This window comes from Xenopus laevis, chromosome 1L (genome assembly GCF_017654675.1).
Source record: "Xenopus laevis strain J_2021 chromosome 1L, Xenopus_laevis_v10.1, whole genome shotgun sequence".
Classification (NCBI taxonomy): domain Eukaryota; kingdom Metazoa; phylum Chordata; class Amphibia; order Anura; family Pipidae; genus Xenopus; species Xenopus laevis.
In genome coordinates, this window is record NC_054371.1 from 129,497,316 (window position 1) to 129,518,339 (window position 21,024).

Below are 21,024 nucleotides of genomic sequence, written 5' to 3' on the forward strand. Positions count from 1 at the left end.
AAACAAATAGGAACAGCAATGTGTTATGTGAATATGATTTGTATAGTTATGCAAGAAATTGCACACGCACACCTGGCCTCTCCAATTAGTTATATACGGTGCCTGGGGTATAGGAGGACGGCCCCTCCACGATTATTGAACAAAAAGTAACTCCAGCACACGTAACATGTTCAAGGGATTACTCCCGTATTTAATGTCAATCCAACAAAAACAACATTTCGGGGGCGTACCCCTTCGTCATTGTTTTTTGTTTAATTTGGACTATTAACATTCTGAAATTATCAAATACCCAAAACACTTGAATAAATGTTCACAGTTCTGCAAATTTCATCACACAGTTTCCAGTGGCTTGTTGATATTATGTAAAAACCCATAGTTTAATTCTCTGTGATACAATACTGCATAAGGTTTCATAACGCTAAAGTGTGCCTTTCATCTGAGTGTGACCTTGTTTTACACTACACAGCTTGGTTTCATACATGTGAGACTCGTTCAAGCATAAAAATTGGAAGCTTTCATAAATTTAGGGTACAGTGACTAACAATGAATTATTGTTTACAGCTTTATAACTTGACATTCAACACCGAGTACTGAGAACTTAATGGCGATCCCCAGGGATCTCATTATTGTATTACATAGACAGTTTTAAATTACTGCAGAGAATTATCATTTAAGCATGGCTGTCGTTTAAAGAAAAATAGCAGAATGCCCATAGACGTATTTCCTGCTGTGAGTGGAAATGTTCATGGTGTGTTTGTATATATATATATATATAGAGAGAGAGAGAGAGTCAGACATATTGCTATTATCATTATGATGTTTATACATGGTGTGTCCTTCTCTAAATACAATTTACAGGTATGGGATCCATTATCCGGAAACCCATTATCCATTATGGAATGGCTCCCATAGACTCCATTTTATCCAAATAATCTAAAAATTTGTACTAAAACAGTACCTTGTACTTGATCCCAACTAAGATATAATAAACCCTTATTGGATGCAAAACCTGCCTATTGGGTTTATTTAATGTTGACATGATTTCCTAGTAGATTTAAAGTATGAAGAACCACATTACCGAAAGATCCATTAATGGGAAAACCCCAGGTCCTGAGCATTCTGGATAATAGGTCCCATACCTGTATCTGTATATCAGAATGATCACATTGTTTAAGCCTTGTAAATCTGGTGAAGTTGTATGGCACCTAACAGCATTGGCTAAATAAATATGTTCAATACAGTCCTTCAAGATTAGACTGCACAATGATCAAAAAATATAATTTAGATCTTGCTGCACCCCCATGACAGCAGACAAGATTTAGCACTCCTTTTTTCCTTTCTTTGGAACATTTAAATACAATAAACTGGCACTGAAATTGGTGTAGGTGGTTGAATTATTTGAACTGCGTTAGACACTTTGTAAAAAATACTTTTTGAAATACCCTTAAATACTCAGTTGTATTTCGGTAACCACTAAAAGCAACTAACGAACCCCTGTGGAAACAGATATATGAGTAGCGCTTACTAACAGCCGGTAAATAACTTCCACCCGCCTCTCCATAGGAAATGTTGACCATTCTGTACCTCGAGATAATTTGAGGTTGCTGTGAGAAAGTGCCTTACAGGGGAAGTAAAGTCTAAAATAGAATAAGTCTGTATTTTGTATACTAAACATAAACTTGGCTGCAGCAAAATAATTCTGCAAATAGAATCCCAGTTTATCTGTTTAAATCTGGCTCCACGATCTTTGTCCCTGCAGCTGGAGTTGGAAACAGTAAAGGGGATGTAAAGGCAAAAATAAAATCCAACACAGCCACCAACTGCTCTACAGGGAAACAAATAAAGCTGCTTTAGTTCTGCATGGCTGGGAAGTAAGGTGGGGGCTAACCCCTGCTGTTCATAAGTATGATTGTTTCGCTGCAGAGCAGTTAGAAACCATCTGACAATTCCTATCCACAGCAGTAAATGAAGGGAGAATTTCACTGCATACAGTCAGGTTTCTTATAAAAACGGTACACATTTTTCAAATAAAATATATCGGAGATAGATTTCTTTTTCATTAAAGAAAGTAAAAATGGGGTTTTGCCTTTACATGCCATTTAAAGCATGAAATCAATGTATGTTCCCCTACATTCTCACCTCTATTTGTTCTGATGTGTGCAATCTGGCTTTCTGGATAATAGAATCCATAACTGAGCTACAGGGGAGTTTTATGGCCCATGTAAAACAGGCTCAAAAAATCTTTTATGCAATATGACATCATTACCTTATTATTGTCTGGCCCACAAGCATGTGTTATATTGGATAATAAGCCCAGTTCATGGAAAGTAAGGCACGGGTCTATTTGGTAAATTACTTCCTTTATTCTGGAAAATGTGGTATTTATTTCCTCAACAATCAGCCCTATTAGAGAGTTTTATGGTGTTAATCTCATCATGTGTTTGTATGTTCAAATGTATATTACAAACACTGAGGATACGATGAAAGCTCAAAGAAACACTTGAAAATACGGTTATTAGTAGATCTGTCTTGATGGGCAAAATATATTAAATTGAAGCTATACAAAATATTCCTGAGAGCGCTGGGTCTGGTGAACAGAACTGAAGCTGAAATTACACCTATAATGAAAGGCACTGATTGTTTCTGTCTGAGGCTCTGCACTGTGTACAGCATTAACAGTATCTGAAAACGAAGAAAAAATATTATCAGTAATATAAAAGCAGCTTGTTTTGGCTTAGGCACACAGGCTAAAAGTGCCAATTGCTCATTCTGTTCAGTTAGGACTCCATTAACCATTTCACAATGGCCAGTGCATTTATCTCAGTAACGCCACTGTTAGTACCTGCTGAAGTACATGTCTTTCTCTTAGAGTCATTAATCTTCGGTGAAGCTCTACTAATTCATCTAGGTATGCCTGAAAAAGAAACAAGTATTTTATTATCCTAAGGCCGAGAGCACAGGTGTAAAGACCCTAAAGAGAATACAGTTAAAGGAACCGTAATGAATTCAACCATAGTTTGTACCTTATTTTACAACAGTAATATAAACTGACTAGAAAATGAGTCATGCAAAATAAAATTGCTTCCCCCTGCCAGCTGTGGATGAGAAAAAGCAATAAAAATAATAACAATTAATGGGATAGTAAAACTGATGGAATGTTACACATGTATGCAATCTGAAACATACTGTTTTATGGAGAGCTTTATGTATATTTCCTTTTGCATCTGTTAAACTAGGAATGCCAAATCTTGGACCTTCAGCTGTTTTTGCAAACTGTTAAGTAGTTCTGGGCATATACATATAGAACCCACTTGGACAACTATTAACCCAAAATGGAAGTCCATCATTGAGACTGCAGCATCAACTGGCCAAACATGGCAGATCTCTGGTCAGATGTTAGGTAGGCCATTGAAATGCCCCCAGCCTGTCTATAGCCAGCCAGAGGGCCATGGTTAGGTTTAATACCCTAATCAGGATAAATAATATTATTAATAAGTGTGCACTCTTTAATATGCCCAGGTAAGGCATTTCAATGTATGTTGTACACCTTGTGTGTTTTCGTCACTTCTGTATTATAAACAAGCAGGACGCAATGTAGCCGCTATTTTAATTAGTAGTAAATCAGATTACATTGCAGCTTCATGTTTAAAATGTGGAAAAGTATCTGATACAGATCAATGCGACATAAAATTGTCCTGAATGTTTCTACTAATGCACCTTAAAGTTTGCTCTTACAGGTCCAACTATAAATAATCCTGTGACTACCCAGGGTGTTTAATATAGAAATTGGTAGTCGCAGATTAACTCTGAGACCATTGCCCACTTTCCTTTTTATGGCCTCCCCTGTCTCCAAGATACAGATGGTGAAGCATTTGGGACCACTGTGACCACTGATCAATGACTGCAAAATAATAATAATTCCTAAAAAGAACACAAACATTTCTGGAATCGTGTTGCCCCAAAACAATTTACCTTGTCACAATCCCCGTTTTTGAGCTGTTTTTCAGACTTGCTCTGCTTGATAGGACTTTTCACTTCTAGGATCTGCAGCCCAGACAATGATATGAAATTAAAAAAAAAAGAAAACAGGTTTAGGACAAACAAATGATCTAACCTTTACACTTTAATATTGGAAGAACACCATATAAGATCAAGCACTTTTTGGTTGACTGCATTTTGACTTTATAGAAGGCATCACAAATGTAACCTTTTTTGTGTACTTGTATGTAGAACCTACCCGATGGTTAATGCCAGACTACTATTGCAAAATACATCTGCAACATATAGTACTGATGCCTCATCATAGGAATGTGCATTTTCTTGATTACTTAAATAGTAAATCCACTGCAGATTCAGTTTAACAGTTGGTAAAATAATAGATTAATCAGTAGAAACAGGCCGTACTTAATTCTCCAGATAAGGGTTTTCAATTGGCAATTGACACAAATGTATATTGTAGTGTCTCAGCACTGGTGAGTTTATGCAATGAGGGGACATGTTCTGAAGGCATAAACAAGCAAGCCTACCAGCTATGATTTATGGAAGAGGAAGACAATATGTGAGGGTTCAGGTCTCTGGTTACTCAAATGAAAGTTGATAAAAAGTTTACAAAACAAAAGACTGCCACAAATAATGATAAAGTGTGAAAGTATGGTGAGAGGGATAGTTTCTACTTTTCCTGCCAGGTCTAAGAATTAATGTGTATGTTTGCATGTGTAATTTAGGAGTGAAGTTTTCATTCCTTTGAATTTAGTTAGAGGGACTACAGCTAGACACTCACAAAACTACCATACTTGTGTGTTGCAAATTCCAGTCTAGCCTCTGGTGGGACTGATAAAGCCTTTTGACCTCTGGTCTCTTACTTTATGGTTTCTGCCAACTCTGCTGGAATTTACAGCTGTATTATGAAGTTACTACTGACGTTTTGACAAATCAGGTCACCATTATTCATATTTGGGGCAGCACACTAATTCTCCTGATGTGTGTGATGGGGAACAGGTTCCTGTTTTAGCCGTAAAAGATAATAGCAAATTCCCTGGCTATGTAAACAATCCATATAAAAATATATATGTCAATTGGGAGTCACACTATATGATAAAACTGAGACCTCACACAGTCTACATAAGATAAATGTAAGTGGCATTAATGCTACAAGTGTTGGATGCCTATTGCTCAAATAAACAAGGCAATAGAGGAGTGTGACAGCTAAAATGTGTGTTAAGTTTATATACAGAATAAATATAATCTAGACAGAAGACAATATGAGAAGAAATGAAAGGTGAAAAGAGAAAGGCAGTGGAGAAGAAAGTGTAAACTTACAAAAATGGTGAGATGGAAAGAGGCAAGAGGAAATAAAACCGGAAGGGAAGGGTAGAGGGGAAAAGAGGGTTGAAAGGATGGGGGCTTAAAATAAGCACAATGACAAGTAAAAATAACAAGTATACACAACAGGAGTTGAAAGGAATTTTGGTGACAGTAGACAATCACAAGAGCACAGTAAGGCTGGCTACACTCTACCTGTCTGTCTTGTCAACAGGAGGATCAGCAATTCGGTGTATGGGTCTATACACATGTACTTGTTATCTGGTTAGCTGAACAGTGGCCAAACCACCTAACTTCATCTGCTTATCTAGTGGTACTTCCAATATTATAAATATATTCTTAGATATACATATTTTGCATATAAGGATATACTATATTATTTGTAACTCTAGCTTCTTTATTTATTATGAATCCCTTGTTTTTTGTATGTTTGCTATTATTATCAAATAATAAGACTCATATCTTATAATTATTATCTCTTACATACTATAATCTTACATATAAACAAGACAGCAAGGATACCAAGTGTGTATACAGGGTTTGCAAAAGTATTAAGACCTTTGATTATTTCTATAATTTTCACAGAACAAATCCTACAATGAAATTGACACTTTTATTTCTAAATCGCAACAAAAAACTGAAAACATAAATATGCATTTAATATCTAATCCTCACAGACCTTTTGCAGCAATAACATCACAAGTATTTTTGGGGATAAGTATCAGATGATCAATGTGCACCAACCTGCTCCATAATCCTCCATTATAAGACATCACTTTTCTGAGCTTGAGCCACTCGATGCTAAAAGATGAACTTGCACCCAACCTTCAGTTTAAAAACTGAGGTCTTCTTATAGAATGCACCAATTATATTCCATCTATTTAAACAAGATCCCCAGCCCCTGCTAATGAAAACAAGTGCTACACCCATGATGAAACCACAACCATACTTTACTGTAGGTAAGGGTCAACCAAAGTAAGAGCTCTGCACAACACAGGGCCTGTACAGAGGGTGGCACAAAACAAGCTAGTATTAAAAAAGAACCGCATTTTGCAAACACCTTTGGGGTTGTCATAAATCATTACAATATCAGTTGTCGTGTAAAAAAAGGTGGAGTTTTTGGCCAAAGTTCAAAACACTAAAACTGCCTACACCTTAAAATATTACAAACACACAGTGTCTGGGATGAATGAAGTCCAAAGAACAAATAAAAATGCACAACTTTGAATTCAGCATTATGGTGGTTACAGCCTCACTGTGCAAAATGTGAACAGTTAATTTATCTCACTGTGCTATTGCACAGTCAATACATAAAACTGCACGAATGGCAAAGAAAAGCACTTAAGCACTTAACAAGCACATCCCAGATGCTGGGTGTATGAGTCCTTAAAGAGTCTCATGAGCTCATTTAGTTAGGCTTATGTAAAAAGTTGCATAAACATTATATGAACTTAAATATTAAATTAAAATGTCTTTATTACACAGACATACCTGATTCCTCAGATTAAAAGAAAACTAGTAGATAGTCTGTTTTTTTGTTCTATGGGATCATTTCCCCACGGTACAATGCAAACCCTAATAATTTTTGTTTAATTATTTGCCTTTTTTTATCTCTCTCTTCAGCTTTCAAATATGGGTCAGTGACCCCACCAGCCAAAAACCTATTGCTGTTAGGTTACAATTTTATTGTTAATGTTACTTATTACTTCTCTTTTTTTATTCAGGTCCTGAGCTATTCCTATACTAGTTCCTCATTCCAATCAGTGTCTGGTAGCTAAGATAAATCAGCTGCTGAAATTCCAAACTGGAGAGCTGCAATAATGAAATAATAAAAAAAGAGAAATAATAAAAAAATAATAAAATAAATAAATAATGAACCCTCACTCTCTAAATCATACAAAAAGTTAAATCAAAGGTGAACAACCCCTTTTTGAAGATTGAAGGTCACCAGCTCTACCAGACTAACCTACAACTGTACTGTTGCAAAGTTTAGGATAAGAAATGTATTAGTTGTCATTTAAAAAGTAAAATGGGGAAGGGTAGGGTTTGATAGAATCATGATATTGGACTAAACCACCTCCTACTTATGAACTCCAGAAATTTTTGAAGCAACCAATTTAATTATAGCACTTTAGGGAAATAACCCTTTGATAAAAATTACAAGGTAAGATGCATTAGTAAGTGATGAAATCATTGTGTTGCTCAATAAATATGCTATTTGACAGTTTCACCAAAACATCAGATATATTCCTAGAACATCAGATATATTCCTATAACATGGACTGCTGACCCTTGCTTAGAAAATGTATCCTAAATAAACCAAGGATAATAAGAATAGACATTTCTTAAATGTTTATTGCACGGACCTCTTGGTTTTAGACTGTCAAACACTATCACATACACACTACATGTTAAAGTCATCATGAACAATGGAAGCCCCAGCTTACAGTATTGTTTTTATGTTTTTAATTTATATGCTCTTCGGGTCTGGCACGACTTGGCAGAGCATCAAATGAACCAAAGCAGAGCTGGTGAAGTCCTTCATGAACAAAGGAAGATGTGAACAATATGCACAAATAGTTCAAAGATCTTAAAGGGAGCTCATATAAGAATATATTTAAAGTATTAGGTTCTAATCGATTTAATGAAATAATAATCTAGAGAGATCATGGCATTACTTTCCTTCTGCCGAAAAATTGTTCCTTATAGCATGCCAACTATTATTTGATAATATATAAATGTAATTTGCTTTGGTTGTGAGGCTGTGGATTAATACACTGTACTTACGGTAAGTCGATTCGATTTCTATGTATAAAACATAATAATGTTACAGTATAAAATAGAACTCTGCTTTAATTCAGCTGGAACAAGAACCCTTCATATACTACAGACCTTTTTTGTAACACAGTTATAAACTATATGCCGGGTTCTATTCATTTGTACAGCAAGGCAGTGGCAAAATTTGCCAGTCAAGTGCCCGCCAGCTTACAATCTAGTGTTAGCAGGGAACACATGGGGCAGATTTATCAAAGGTCGAAGTGAATTTTCGAAGTAAAAAACTTCCAATTTCAAGCTATTTTTGTGTACTTCGACTAGGGGATAGTCCAACTTGGATTCGAAGTTGAAAAAAACATCAGAATTTAGCATGTACTGTCTCTTTAAAACTTCGACCATTTGCCACCTTAAAGCTGCCGAAGTGCTGTTTTAGCCTATGGGGGACCTCCTAGAACCTATATGGAGGCAATTGGTGAAGTTTGAGACATCTAAGTTTTTTGACTGAAAACGTCGAATCAAAGTAAATTGAAGGCGCTATTCCTTCGATCGTACGATTCGAACACGGACCACTTCGACCCCCAAAAAAGTTTTTTTAATTTTGAACTTTGACCCTTGATAAATATGCCCTATAGGGTGACCAAAGTCCATAAATATTGTTAAATACTGCTCTGTGCTGCCTCTATTGACACCCTTTTAAGGAATTGTACAATATAAAAATAAAAACTGGGTAAATTAATAGGCTGTGCAATATAAAAATGTTTTCAGTATAAGTAATTAGCCAAAAATGTAATGTATAAAGGCTGGAGTGACTGGATGTCTAACACAATAGTCAGAACACTACTTCCTGCTGGGCAACCCTCTTGGTTTCCACAAAGTTAGGAGCATAATTAAAACAGAAAATATTTTTAAAAAAGCTAATTCCTGTTCAAAATACGAAGCTGCAGTAGGGGTGTCATATTAAGGCTACACCACAACAAAGCAGATAATTCCTTCGGAAGACTATAGAAGAACTGATGCAATAGAATAATATTATTATGTTGTACATGCATTTTATTTTTTACTTCATTTACATGCCTTACTATTTTGAATTCCTCAAACCTGCACTATGAATTGTTACCTGGTTACCCTGTCAAAACACCCCCTCCCCAAAAGGATTAGGCTTATGACACTATGGGCAGTTTCTTCTCTAAGGAAAAACTAGTGTAGTGATGTGTGGATGGCCTAAAACCTGTGGTGGGCAGGTTCAGGTTGAAATTTTGATGACCATTTTTTGTTAGGATTGGGTGCGGGTCAGACTGGAGAAGTACAATCCTCCTCTGCTCTCAAAGATTCCCTGTTTTTTAAATAGAAGCCTACACAGAAGTAGCGAACAGACGGAGAAGATGTGGGTATGGGTTGGGCGTGGGTCCTACAAGGGCAACATTTTGCAGGTTAGGGTTGGGTGCTGGTTATGGTTTTGCGGGTTAGAGTCGAGTGTGGGTTGAGATTTTCCTGACCCGCACATCACTTCTTGCTCAGTCTCGTTCCATTCATATAGTTGGAAATGGCAGAGACAACATTTCCTAGCAATTTCTATGTGGCAGCACCAGTGTCTGCCAGGTACTACATTTCCCATTTATATGTATGTGATGCAGCTGAAGGTGGGGGTATGATTCTCATTATACTCTCTGTGAGGATCATGGTGGTGATGTGCCATAACACAAACATTTTAATTTTATACTGTATTCATTTTTGTTTGGTATTCTTTTATTCATCCTGCTTTTTGATATCTAATCTTCTGCCTGGTTGCTATGTTAAAGGTACAGTTCAGTGTAAAAATAAAAACTGGGTAAATGGATAGGCTGTGCAAAATAAAAACATTTCTAACATAGTTAGTTAGCCAAAAATGTAATTTATAAAGACTGGAGTGACTGGATGTCTAACAGAACAGAACAGTTCAGTGAGTTTGCAATTGAGGCTTAGCATGCAGCTCAGATTCAAAAGCAAACCCACTTCAAGTAACTGATTGGTTACTGCCTGGTAACAAATTAGCGGAGACCAAGAAAGCTGCAAAGCAGGAAGTAGTGTTCAGGCTATTACATTTGACAACCAGTCACTCCAGCCTTTATAGATGACATTTTTGACTAAGTATATAGGTGGCCATACACTATTAGATCCACTTGTTTGGCGCCAAAACAAGCACATCTTACCCCAATATGCCCACTAACGGCAGGGCGATATCAGGCTAATCTGAACGTTCGGCCTTGGGGCCAAACAATCAGATTACAATGATGTGAATGGTCGCGACAGGTCGCATGACCGCATAAACTAGCCGATGCAGTCCTGGAAGAAAACATCAACCTTGCTTGATCGATATCTGCCCGATTTTTGGCCTGATATTGATCAGGGGACCCGTCGGAAGCCCCCACACAGGCAGATAAACTGGCGAATTGGTCCAAAGGCCGATATCGGCATCTTTAATCTGCCCGTGTATAGCTACCGTAACTCTATTGAAAACTTTTTTATTTTGCACAGCCTACAGTATTTACCCAGTTTTTCTTTTATATACTTAAAGTGGACCTGTCACCCAGACGCAAAAATCTGTATAAAAAAGTCATTTTCAAATTAAACATGAAATCCAATTTCTATTTTTTATTAAATCATTCATAGCTACTGTAAGCTCATTTAAAAATCTCAGATGTCAATCAAATATTGTCTGCCCCTCCTCTATGCCTTGGGCATAGAGGCGGGGTAGACAATTACTTTCACTTTTCATTCAGCACTTTCTAGATGTCACTGCTCTCCACACATTCCCCCGTTCTCCGTTCACCATTTAATTGTGTAGCCAGGGCATGGGAATGGGCATCAGGTCCCCCATTCTGGTGCAACAAGATTCTGAGATGATGCAAGGCTTTCCTTAAAAATAGTGTCCACAAAATGGCTGCTGCCTGCTTGCTATCATTTTGAATTCCCAGACTGAAGGAAACACAATTCAAATAATTTATACAGTGTAATTAACGTTCATTTTGCTTAACTAATGTGATAAAATAGGATTTTGAATAATTTTTTTCGGGTGACGGGTCCCCTTTAACAATTCCTTTAAGTTTCAGAGAACACTTAAAAACTTAACTAACAAGAAATCATCTTAGAACATCCCTGTATACATCATAATAAAATTACATTTAATGTAGTACTTTAAACCTTTAAGTTCTGTGAAGACATACAAAATAACTTGTTACTCACTAAAATCATACAATTAGTTAAAGTTCAGATTAAACCAAGCATTCAGAGCACTATACTATGTAAAGAACAGTGTATGGGCAGCCAATGAGTTTCCATTCCCATTGTATAGTTAATAGCTTTGTGGCTGTTTCAAGACCTTGATGTGAAAAAAATTAGACAAACGGTTGATACTGTGACACTGTGTAGTGGAAAACACATGGTTTACTGTATGTAGAGTAATGGTTTGTTCATGTGGAACATGCACAATTCGAACAGAACAATGAATTCACAGCTAACTTTTGGTTTTATAAGGACAAAGTCTGTAAAACACATTTAACACAAAAGCAACTTACCTGATTATTACTTGTTTTTAACAAAGTTGGAGGTTCATGTCGCAAAGGAGAAGAAACAGAACTACTTTCACTGTTGCTCCCATCACTGAGGCTAATCCTAAAAACACAAGCACATATTGGATATTCTATGACTTGCATCACCACCATAATGAAGATTGGGAAATGTCAGATGGGTTAAACAATGCAATACATGTATGCAACCTGTTATCGAGAATGCTTGAGACCTGGGGTTTTTCGGATAATGGGTCTTTCTGTAATTTTTAAGTCTACTAAAAATATTTCAAACATTATATAAACCCAACATAATTGCTTTGTCTCCAATAAGGATTAATTATATCAGATACAAGGTTTTATTATTACAGAAGAAAAGGATTTTTTTTAAAACAAAATTGAATTATTGATTAAAATGGAGTACCGTATATACTCGAGTATAAGCCGAGTTTTTCAGCCCCCAAAATATGCTGAAAAACTCTACCTTGGCTTATACTCGGGTCAAGCGCAAAAACGGTCGCCGGCGCCTAAGAATATTCGCCGGCGCCTTAGAATAGTAGCCGGCGCCTAAGAATATTCGCCGGCACCTTAGAATAGTAGCCAGCGCCTAAGAATAGTCATCCAAAAACGAGATTGAAACTTACCAGAAGCTGCTGCATTTCTCACCCTCGGCTTATACTCCAGTCAATAAGCTTTCCCAGTTTTTGGAGGTAAAATTAGGTACCTCGGCTTATACTCGGGACGGCTTATACTCAAGTATATACGGTATATGAGAGATGGCCTTGCAGTAATTCAGAGCTTTCTGCATAACGGATAACCATACCAGTACTAATTCATTTTTCATTACTTGTGTGGTTTGTGTTATTTAGCGGTTAGAGCTCTACAGTTTGGAATGTTGGAAAGCTGGTCCAAATTACCCTGCAAAGACTGCAAAGTTTCTTAGAATTGGCCATTCTATGACATATTAAAATTCAACTTAAAGATGAACCACCTCTTTAAGTGCAAGACTTTGCAACATGCCTTCTGAGAAACGCTTCATAACCCAGTAGGAAATCTCCTCTCCTTCCGACCATTTTTACACTTTTCTAAACTACATTTTCTATACTTTTCTAGTTTTATCTACCAATGGGATAATCTTAAATTGAAAGCTGCCAATTTAAGTACTAAGGGCCGCTTCCTTGATCATACAAATGAGCAATTATTCAAGGTACATGCTTTGCAGAGCTTTGTCTTTTACGCCCACACTTCTTCCTGTTACAGTTAGATATGTCAGGTGATCTCTGAAAGAGCCCATAGACCATCACAAAATGTTGGCTCAAGGTAAAAGTGCAATATTTACAGATATGCATATACCAATTTGGTAAGATTCTTTGAATGAGAACTAAACCATAAAGTCTCCATCTAATAGCCCCCATTGGCCTCCCTCCCTGCATAGCCCACTACTTTAAAAAAGTGTTCCAGAAAGTCGCACAGACCTCTCCATGCAGAGTAGTGCAGCAGAGCTCACAGACGCCATCATTTGATAAGCTTGCTAAAGGACACTAAGGGGGAAATTTACTAAAGGGCGAAGTGGCTAATGCTGGCAAAAATTCGCCAGCGTGACGTCATTTCGGCACTTTGCCGATTTACAGGCGAATTTTCGCTCTGGCAAAAGAGCGTTACTACGCAAATTCACAACATTTTTGATTTTACTGACCGTTACCTCTATCACCAGACTTGCCTTCACCACCTCAGACCAGGTGAAGTGCAATAGAGTAGATAGGAGTTCCTCAAAAAAAAGTTGAACATTTTTTTAAGTCCCAAAAAACGCTGACGTCTTTTCCTTTTTACAGGGTGATAGGCTGAAAAAGATTGAATATTTTTTTGGGGTACCCGCCTTCCCCCCTAGATTTGATAACATATGGCACCTAAACTAAACTGTGGGTACATGTGTAGGGCAATATAACAACTCTATATCATTTTATTAAGGTTCCCTGGCCTTGTGTAGTGTAATGTAGTTGCTGCAGCATATACGGCCATTGTACTTTAACTGCACGCCATATGCAAATTAGCCAACGCTAGCGTATTTTCGGCAGCGTTCGTTACCCTGTTCGCAACTTCGGATCTTCGTGAATTAGTGTTGTCCAGGCAAATTTACGCCTGGCGAAGTGTTGCAATGTGCGCGAAGCCAGCACTGGCGAATTTTCGCCAGTTAGTGAATTTGCCCCTAAGTTTTTAAGCGCATGCGCAGATGGAGCCAGTTTGGTGTTTGTGTCTACTGCACATGTGTAGTAAAGCTCTGTAGATAGGAAAGAAGAGGATCCAAAGATACTGAAGATGGCGCCCGTGAGCTCTGCTGTGCTACTCTGCATGCAGAGGTCTGTGCGACTTTCTGCAACACTTTTTTTTAGTAGTGGGCTATGCGGGTAGGGTGCCAATGGAGGCTATTAGATGGGGACATTCTCTTGGGGGAGATTAGTTCTCCACTTAATATTATATAAATTGTGTTGGTTAAGTATTCATTCCAAGTCCTAACCCCCTGAATGAGCAAAAAACTTTTTCTATTTTTTTTTTCAAAGCATAAAATCTGTGGACACAGAGAAGCCCACGTAGCTTTAGAAAAGGATAGCTCTTTCATGGCTCTACAGCTGTTAGATGTTACCTAAGTAACGCTGATGGTTCAGAAAGTAGTCAGAGCTCTTGCTATTTACTAGAATCAAACTAAAACATTGGGAAAACTACAGACAAAAATAGTGCCATCTCTTATAGGAAACAAACCTTTTAACCTCCACATATGATTATTTTGACATTTTATGATTTCAGCCATGAGAGGCACATTTTGCTCTCCATTGCTCTCTTGTCATGTAACTTCTGCTAAAAAAAAATCGATCATTTTCTATATACCTGCGAGCTCGGCTCCCTCCGTGCATGTGGATCGTCCTCTCACTCTCAGAGTCATTGTCCTCTGCATCATCCGATTCATCTTCATTGTCATCAGAATGTAAGTCTTTCACAAATGACCGCAGGGGGCCTGGGCAGGACACAAAGAAACCTAGGCAAATTAACACACTGGACAGCAAAAAGATGGCTGCTCTATTGCTCGCTTTATTACTAATTAGGAATCATTGTTTTGCTTTTAAAGGCATATTGGTTATAGTGGACAAAATCAGACAAATAAGCATAATTATTTCTAAGATTGTCCTGGAGAGCTCTGGAGATTTTTTTTCTGTGATTTAAAGCACTGTGCGTAAAACTGGATAACCAAGAGGAATGTTACACATACATGGGGATAATATACAAACTCCTTGCAGATAGTAGCCCAATTGGACCTGAACTCAGGACTCGAGTGCTGCATGGAAGGCAAGCTACCCACTCAGTCACTGCGTTGTCCAATAACAAACCTTTCCCTACCATTTCTTTACAGGCATTAGAGGCATATGTAAAACACACAATGCTGCAGTCAGATCCAATAAAGAAACAAGTGGTGTGTAAGAATATTTCTGTACAGGCACCGAGTTCCTTGCATATGCAAGGGAAAACAGTGACATACAGCAAAGCAGCACAGCGCACTGTTAAGGTTAAATCTGATGCTGCAGATAAAAAAAGGCTCCAGACAACAAATCAAATTGATTGCAGGCTTTTCTGTAGCAGGGAGCTTTTGTTTGCCTGTTTTTGATCTATTTCGGTTTTAGAGTTCCCCTTTCAGTTCAAGGTCAAATTTAGGTCAAGTAAGCTTTTTTTCCAAACCTTAACGTTAAATGTAAGGCATCATCATATCATACCCAATAGCCCCTACTCGATAGTACTTTGAACACATTATGGCAATGACCAAAAAAACACAACTTCTTTGCATAACAAAGATCATTCAGCCATAGTGTACTTTTCAGAGTGTAACTGTAGAGAATTTGTTGTTTGCCCAGAGGCTTCTTGTATGTGGTAAAGATATACAGCACTGCATTTATTCAGTTTTATTCTGTGATTGATGAAAAATGTCCGTATATTTCCAAAATGAAATAAAAAATAATTACTAAATATTATCTGGAATTCTTGGAGCACAATGTACAATAAAGTAAAACAAGATAATTACTGCAACCCACATTAAGAAATCAGCATTTTATTCAGTGCCAAGATGGTGTTGATATGTTAAGTTAACAGGCTGACCAATATTTTAAATCTGAGACGCTTTTATAATTTTACACTTCTGTTAAATACACTCACCCATACTGCAGCTACTTGTAAATGTATAGCATATAAGATATGGCTTGCTGTGGCTGGCTGGGGTTTAGTTATAGTGGTCTTGTGAGATATATATAATACATCTTTGTGGTTTATAGCCAGAGGCCAGAGAATGATCAATGTACTACAGTGGTCCTAGAACCTCGTGTTGAGGTTTTCAGGGCAACATTTTGGCACGATAATTGATATCATTTATTTGCAGCTGTCAACAGCTGAATTAATATATTTTCTATGACACAAAACATTCTTAAAAAATGATAGAAAAAACCCAGGCTGCTCTTTAAAGGAATTTCAGATGACAGCAAAACAGCATTATACTAAAGATGATCGTTTGATGGTTTGTGCTCTTTTGTAGCCCGCCCCCCCACAACACAAAATCACAGGTGCAAAAAAACCATGTGCAAAATTGCTACCTGCGACGATTGTGTGTGTGTAATCGGTAACCTTCAATGCCCCCCTGGTGTCAGTGGGAATTTCCAGCAACAAAACATTTGTTTATGTAAGCTGCAGAATTGCCCTGCACCCACGGATTCAAACTGACATCAAAAAAACCTGCACCAGAGGAGATTTAGAAGGATGACAAAATGTTTGTGTGTCATCACCCTAAAGGCATGGGTCATTTTTGTTATAGGATTGTTGAACCTCTGAGCAGGGTCGAACTGGTGGGTGCAGGGCCCACCTGGGTTGCCACCCCAGGGGCCCCTACAGGGGCCGCTGCCACCTGCCCTCCCCAAGCATGCATAAAATAAACCTACCTTCAGCGTGTTGGGGAAAGGAGATCAGCAGCCTGGGGCATTGCCGGTGAGGTTCAGGGCCGGGCTGGCGGGGCCCACTAGCGCCCATTGTGTTTTTTCACTGTGTCCTGCCGGCCCAGACCGACCCTGCCTCTGAGTGGTTACTTTACGTCCAGTGTTTAAAATATAGCATTTCTAGCCATATTCTGTTTTAGGCCTTACATCTCCTTTACGGAACAGCCTTGCTTGTTTTCTTTATCAAATTTCTCCATATGGTAATAAAATGAACTGCACTCAAGGTGTAAAAAATAAATAAATAAAAGATCCATTTTTTTGCCAACATTGTAGTGCTTTGTGAACTCTAATCTGCCCCCACCCAAACCAGCCCACAGTAATAATTTATATTCCTGTGTCCAATCAGCCCATCTGTGATATCACTAGAGGTAGGGACAAGCTAATAAATAAAAGCAGCAGGATCTTTCCTGTCAGCAAAGGGGCTCAAGACAGGGCAGGGAGGAGCGAATGGTTGTAACTGCCCCTTGCACCACTAGCATGTTCCTACTTGATAGTATAACCTAACCTTTTTGCATTGGCCAGTAATGGGATCTGTTTGGGCTTATTTACTAACAGTAGGCATATTTGTACCTGGGCACTATCCGATGGCAATCTTTTTACTTTCATTATTCTTCTTGCAACTTATTGAACAAAGCTAATTACCAACTGGCTGCTACTGTTTATTGAAATCAAAGAAAATGGAGGGCAGTGAAAGGGGTCAGATTCGCCAGCACTAAGCCATAGTGCATAAACCAATAGCGATTTCCGCACAAATCTTATACACACCGCCCAGCATATACTGTTATATGCAATGTAATGTTTGTCCACATGAATCTTTAATTAAATTATTTTTTGAATGCAAAATCAACTTTATATCTAATGATTTTTTTCAGTATATAAATCATTTATAATTTGACTTCAGTCAAATGAGTCTTGGTGTTTTGGTAAACAGTATTACAATCGAGTATTAGGCAGACAAATTTGAATATGCCCAAAGTAAGCAGTTTGCAGCAAGTTATATACACAAACACATTATTATTGTATCTGTTATGCAGGAAAAGCATGAGGGTTAAATGCACCCGGTGCTATCATTGAACTGTTCATCCTTCAACAATCAGAAAACCTGCATGCATTATTTATATTTTTAATATATCTTGCCTTTTAATACACACTTATTACAGGCTGGAATTAAACAATATCCAGGTTAGTATGAGGGTTGTGTGTATATAGATTCAAAATTGTCCAGTGCTCTTTCATTCAGAAATTCCAGGATTTGTGGAAAGGCCCAAACCTAGAAAAGAAAGCCTACCTTGCTATTAAGAGAATGAATACAATAACTGATGGCAAAAAAGCTGCCATTATGAATAAAGTTGTCCTAGTTCCTATTGACTGAGCCAATGTAATTCATCCAGCTCCACAGAGGGAAAGTCGGTTTTTACTTGGGGTTGCCAAAAGTTATGCACCCCCAAGTGATTGTATTTACTTACCCGACACCCCGGCCGGTGCTCCTATCAGCAGAATACTGTACTGGTCATAGGGTTCTTCCAGTGAGCACCATGGATCGATTAGCTTAATTCTTCTTCTCTCTTTACGCGGGTGCGCATGGGCAGTGGTGTGAAAAGTCAAGGAAGCCGACTATTTCTTTCTACTGCGCATGCGTCTGCTCGCTGGATGAACTCCTGGATCAGTGCAGTTTTCTCCTGATAGGAGCACCAGCCCAGGGTGTCAGGTAAGTATATACAATCACTTGGGGTGCCAACTTTTGGAACCCCCAAGTAAATATGCCTTTCCTTCTCCTTTAATGGCAGAAATTAACATCAAAACAAATGTTAAATAGTACTCAAAATGCAAAAATATATAACACAATATTCATTGATTTGGATGAAGACAGTCTCATCTCTCTGTGGTTAAATACCTTGTCTGTGGTTATGAGGTGGGGCCACACTGGAACTGGAACTGGAACTAGAACTTGCGGGGCTAGGTTGACCTGACTGTAAAGAGAGAAAGAAAAAAAGAAACTAAGTTAATGGTGTACAAATATCTTGTCTTTATCAAAAAGCAGGTTCGGTGTGGGCCGGTTAGGGTCGGGTGCGGATATTAAAAATCTGCATCCACTAAACACTAATGTATTTCTATTAAAAGCAGTGTTTTTCTGTCCATGTCTATGCTCTGCCCTTGTGGTTTAGACTGTGGATACAATGTAAGGCAAACCATCTGATTAACAGGCCTGTCTTCGCTGGGTAACTAAGACTTTTGCAACATTGTTTAAAAAGTAACAACCAGAAGTTTTAATAACAATCATTTTACAAATAACTTTAAAAGCAGTGACTTTTTTTTAAATGAAGGTGTATTAGAATGTTGCTTAGAATGATTTTTTCTTTTATTAAGCAAATTTTTATTTTGGGGTTGACTTGCCTTTTAAACTCTTCTTTCTCTAGTAAGATATTGACTGCTCAAAGGACTGGCATCAGAGACGGTGAACCCAACTCGGATTTAGGTCAGAGAAATGGTTCTTTGGAACAATTAAGGGTTACCTATTTATAAATGTTGGAGACACCCAGTAGAAAATGCATTAAAGGGATGGTTAACCTTTAAACTAACTTTTAGCATGTTATAGAATGGCTAATTCTAAGCAACTGTTCAATGGGATTTCATTATTTATTTTTTCATAGTTTTTGACTTTCCAGCTTTCAAATGGGGGTCACTGACCCAATCTAAAACAAATTCTCTAAAAGGCTGCAAATCTATTTGTACCACAGATAATAAAAATTGACAACCAATAGCAAATAACTGTCTCAGAATATAACTTAAAATAAAATTAATTTAAAGGTGAATAACCCCTTTAACATTCAATATCTTTATGTTAAAGAGAGAAGATGGTCTGTGCTATATTGTCAGAATATAATTGAATGCTCTGAGCAATGCTAATTATGATGTTTGGATTAGTACCCATCGCTGATTATGTGCACCATTCACATAAAGGGTATTTGATCCTGTTTTGTTCAATGGGACACAACACTCTGATCTTTAATATATATTTAAAAATCCTGTCATAAAGCAAGAGAGGCCTCTGTTGTTTGTCAGAAAGGAAAGCAATAAGTAAATCTGGCAACAGAATCCATGTCTTTCTAAGAGGGACTGCATACACTTATAGACACCTCTGTTCAACATCGGCACAATAAAGATAAATAAATATATTTATATATTATATATATATATATATATATATATATATATATATATATATATATATATATATATATATATATATATATATATATATATATATATAAATATAAATATATATATAATCCTTGGTTTTTGTAATGTAAGGATTATGGGTAATTTTTTACTTCCTCCCTTTGCTATGAGCTCTGTATAACCAAACCCCATACCTTCCCCCATTTGCAGCCTTTGTCATACTTGTTTTTTGATTAACTGCCATCTCCTCCTCCCCCTCCTCTCAAGAAGCAAAGGTTAAAAGTAAAACCGGTTTTAGTCTTCGCCTTGATCAGTGCAAGAAAAATGTTGTACAGTGTTGATAAATGAGCCCCAATGAATAAAGTGATTGACTGCATTTTCCTCCTCCCTAAATTACTCTCACGGTCCAAAGGCCAGGATTAAGAGTTAAATAAAAGTGCTTTCACTCTTAGATGCAATGAATAAACAATATGATTTTATAGATGTTATGTAGTACATAGGTGTATTATGTCCCTGTTCGTTATTTCATTTGGTTTTCACTCGTGTTTCCTTTAAAACTAACAACAAGTTCCTTGACTGTGTTGAGGCAATTCTTCAATACATCTTATCTGTGCATGCTTTAAAGAGGAATATATAAAGGAAGCTTTGATCCTTGAAAAATATGTTATACATTTAGGAGCTCATAAAATTTATCAGGTTATATGTATTGCCATTTTTATAATAAGGTCTAGAACTCCCAATTTCTTCCTCGAAACTGAAGTCCCTAAAAGGAGGAGTGTAATAAAGACTGTCTTTTTAACTTTACACCCAATGGTGTGGTTCCATTTGAGTAGGGTATTGGGAGTTGTAGTTCATTTATATATTGACTCCTCCTGTGAATACCATCTCTAAGGGTGTGGATAGTCTCCGGCTGAGTGTTTTGTTCTAATAAGGTCTCCCTGAAATGACCGGTCCCAGTAATTATAGGCAGTTGAATAACTTGAACATATATATTTTAAGAGAATAAAATACAATTGCCAAAATAAAAATCCAGAATGTCTTATCAGCATGTGTATGGGGTCCATTAGCTGACCTGCAACTGGATTGGGCTGTATTTCTGTGTGCCTAAAGACTTGTCTAGTTGGATCAGTGCAATGATGCCATTCTCACATGGGCCAGATTTACCAGTGCCAAAGAAG

At 37.5% G+C, this 21,024-nt stretch overlaps 1 protein-coding gene across 5 annotated transcripts in view; it reads right to left on the bottom strand.

Moving 5' to 3' along the window:
* mllt3.L (myeloid/lymphoid or mixed-lineage leukemia; translocated to, 3 L homeolog) overlaps nt 1–21,024 on the bottom strand; it is a 133,165-nt gene that overhangs the window by 1,398 nt on the left and 110,743 nt on the right. Inside the window, exons 7-12 of one of the 5 annotated variants that reach the window (XM_041563693.1) lie at nt 18,561–18,636; nt 14,526–14,673; nt 11,652–11,748; nt 3,973–4,044; nt 2,843–2,914; nt 2,061–2,682 (exon numbers count right to left, since the gene is read on the bottom strand). In XM_041563693.1, the coding sequence (XP_041419627.1) occupies nt 2,461–2,682; nt 2,843–2,914; nt 3,973–4,044; nt 11,652–11,748; nt 14,526–14,673; nt 18,561–18,636 (687 nt within the window). In that variant the 3' untranslated portion in view covers nt 2,061–2,460. Of the gene's footprint in view, nt 1–2,060; nt 2,683–2,842; nt 2,915–3,972; nt 4,045–11,651; nt 11,749–14,525; nt 14,674–18,560; nt 18,637–21,024 lie in introns of those variants that run through there. The other 4 variants (XM_041563676.1, XM_041563670.1, XM_018257491.2 and 1 more) reach the window with 4 other exon arrangements.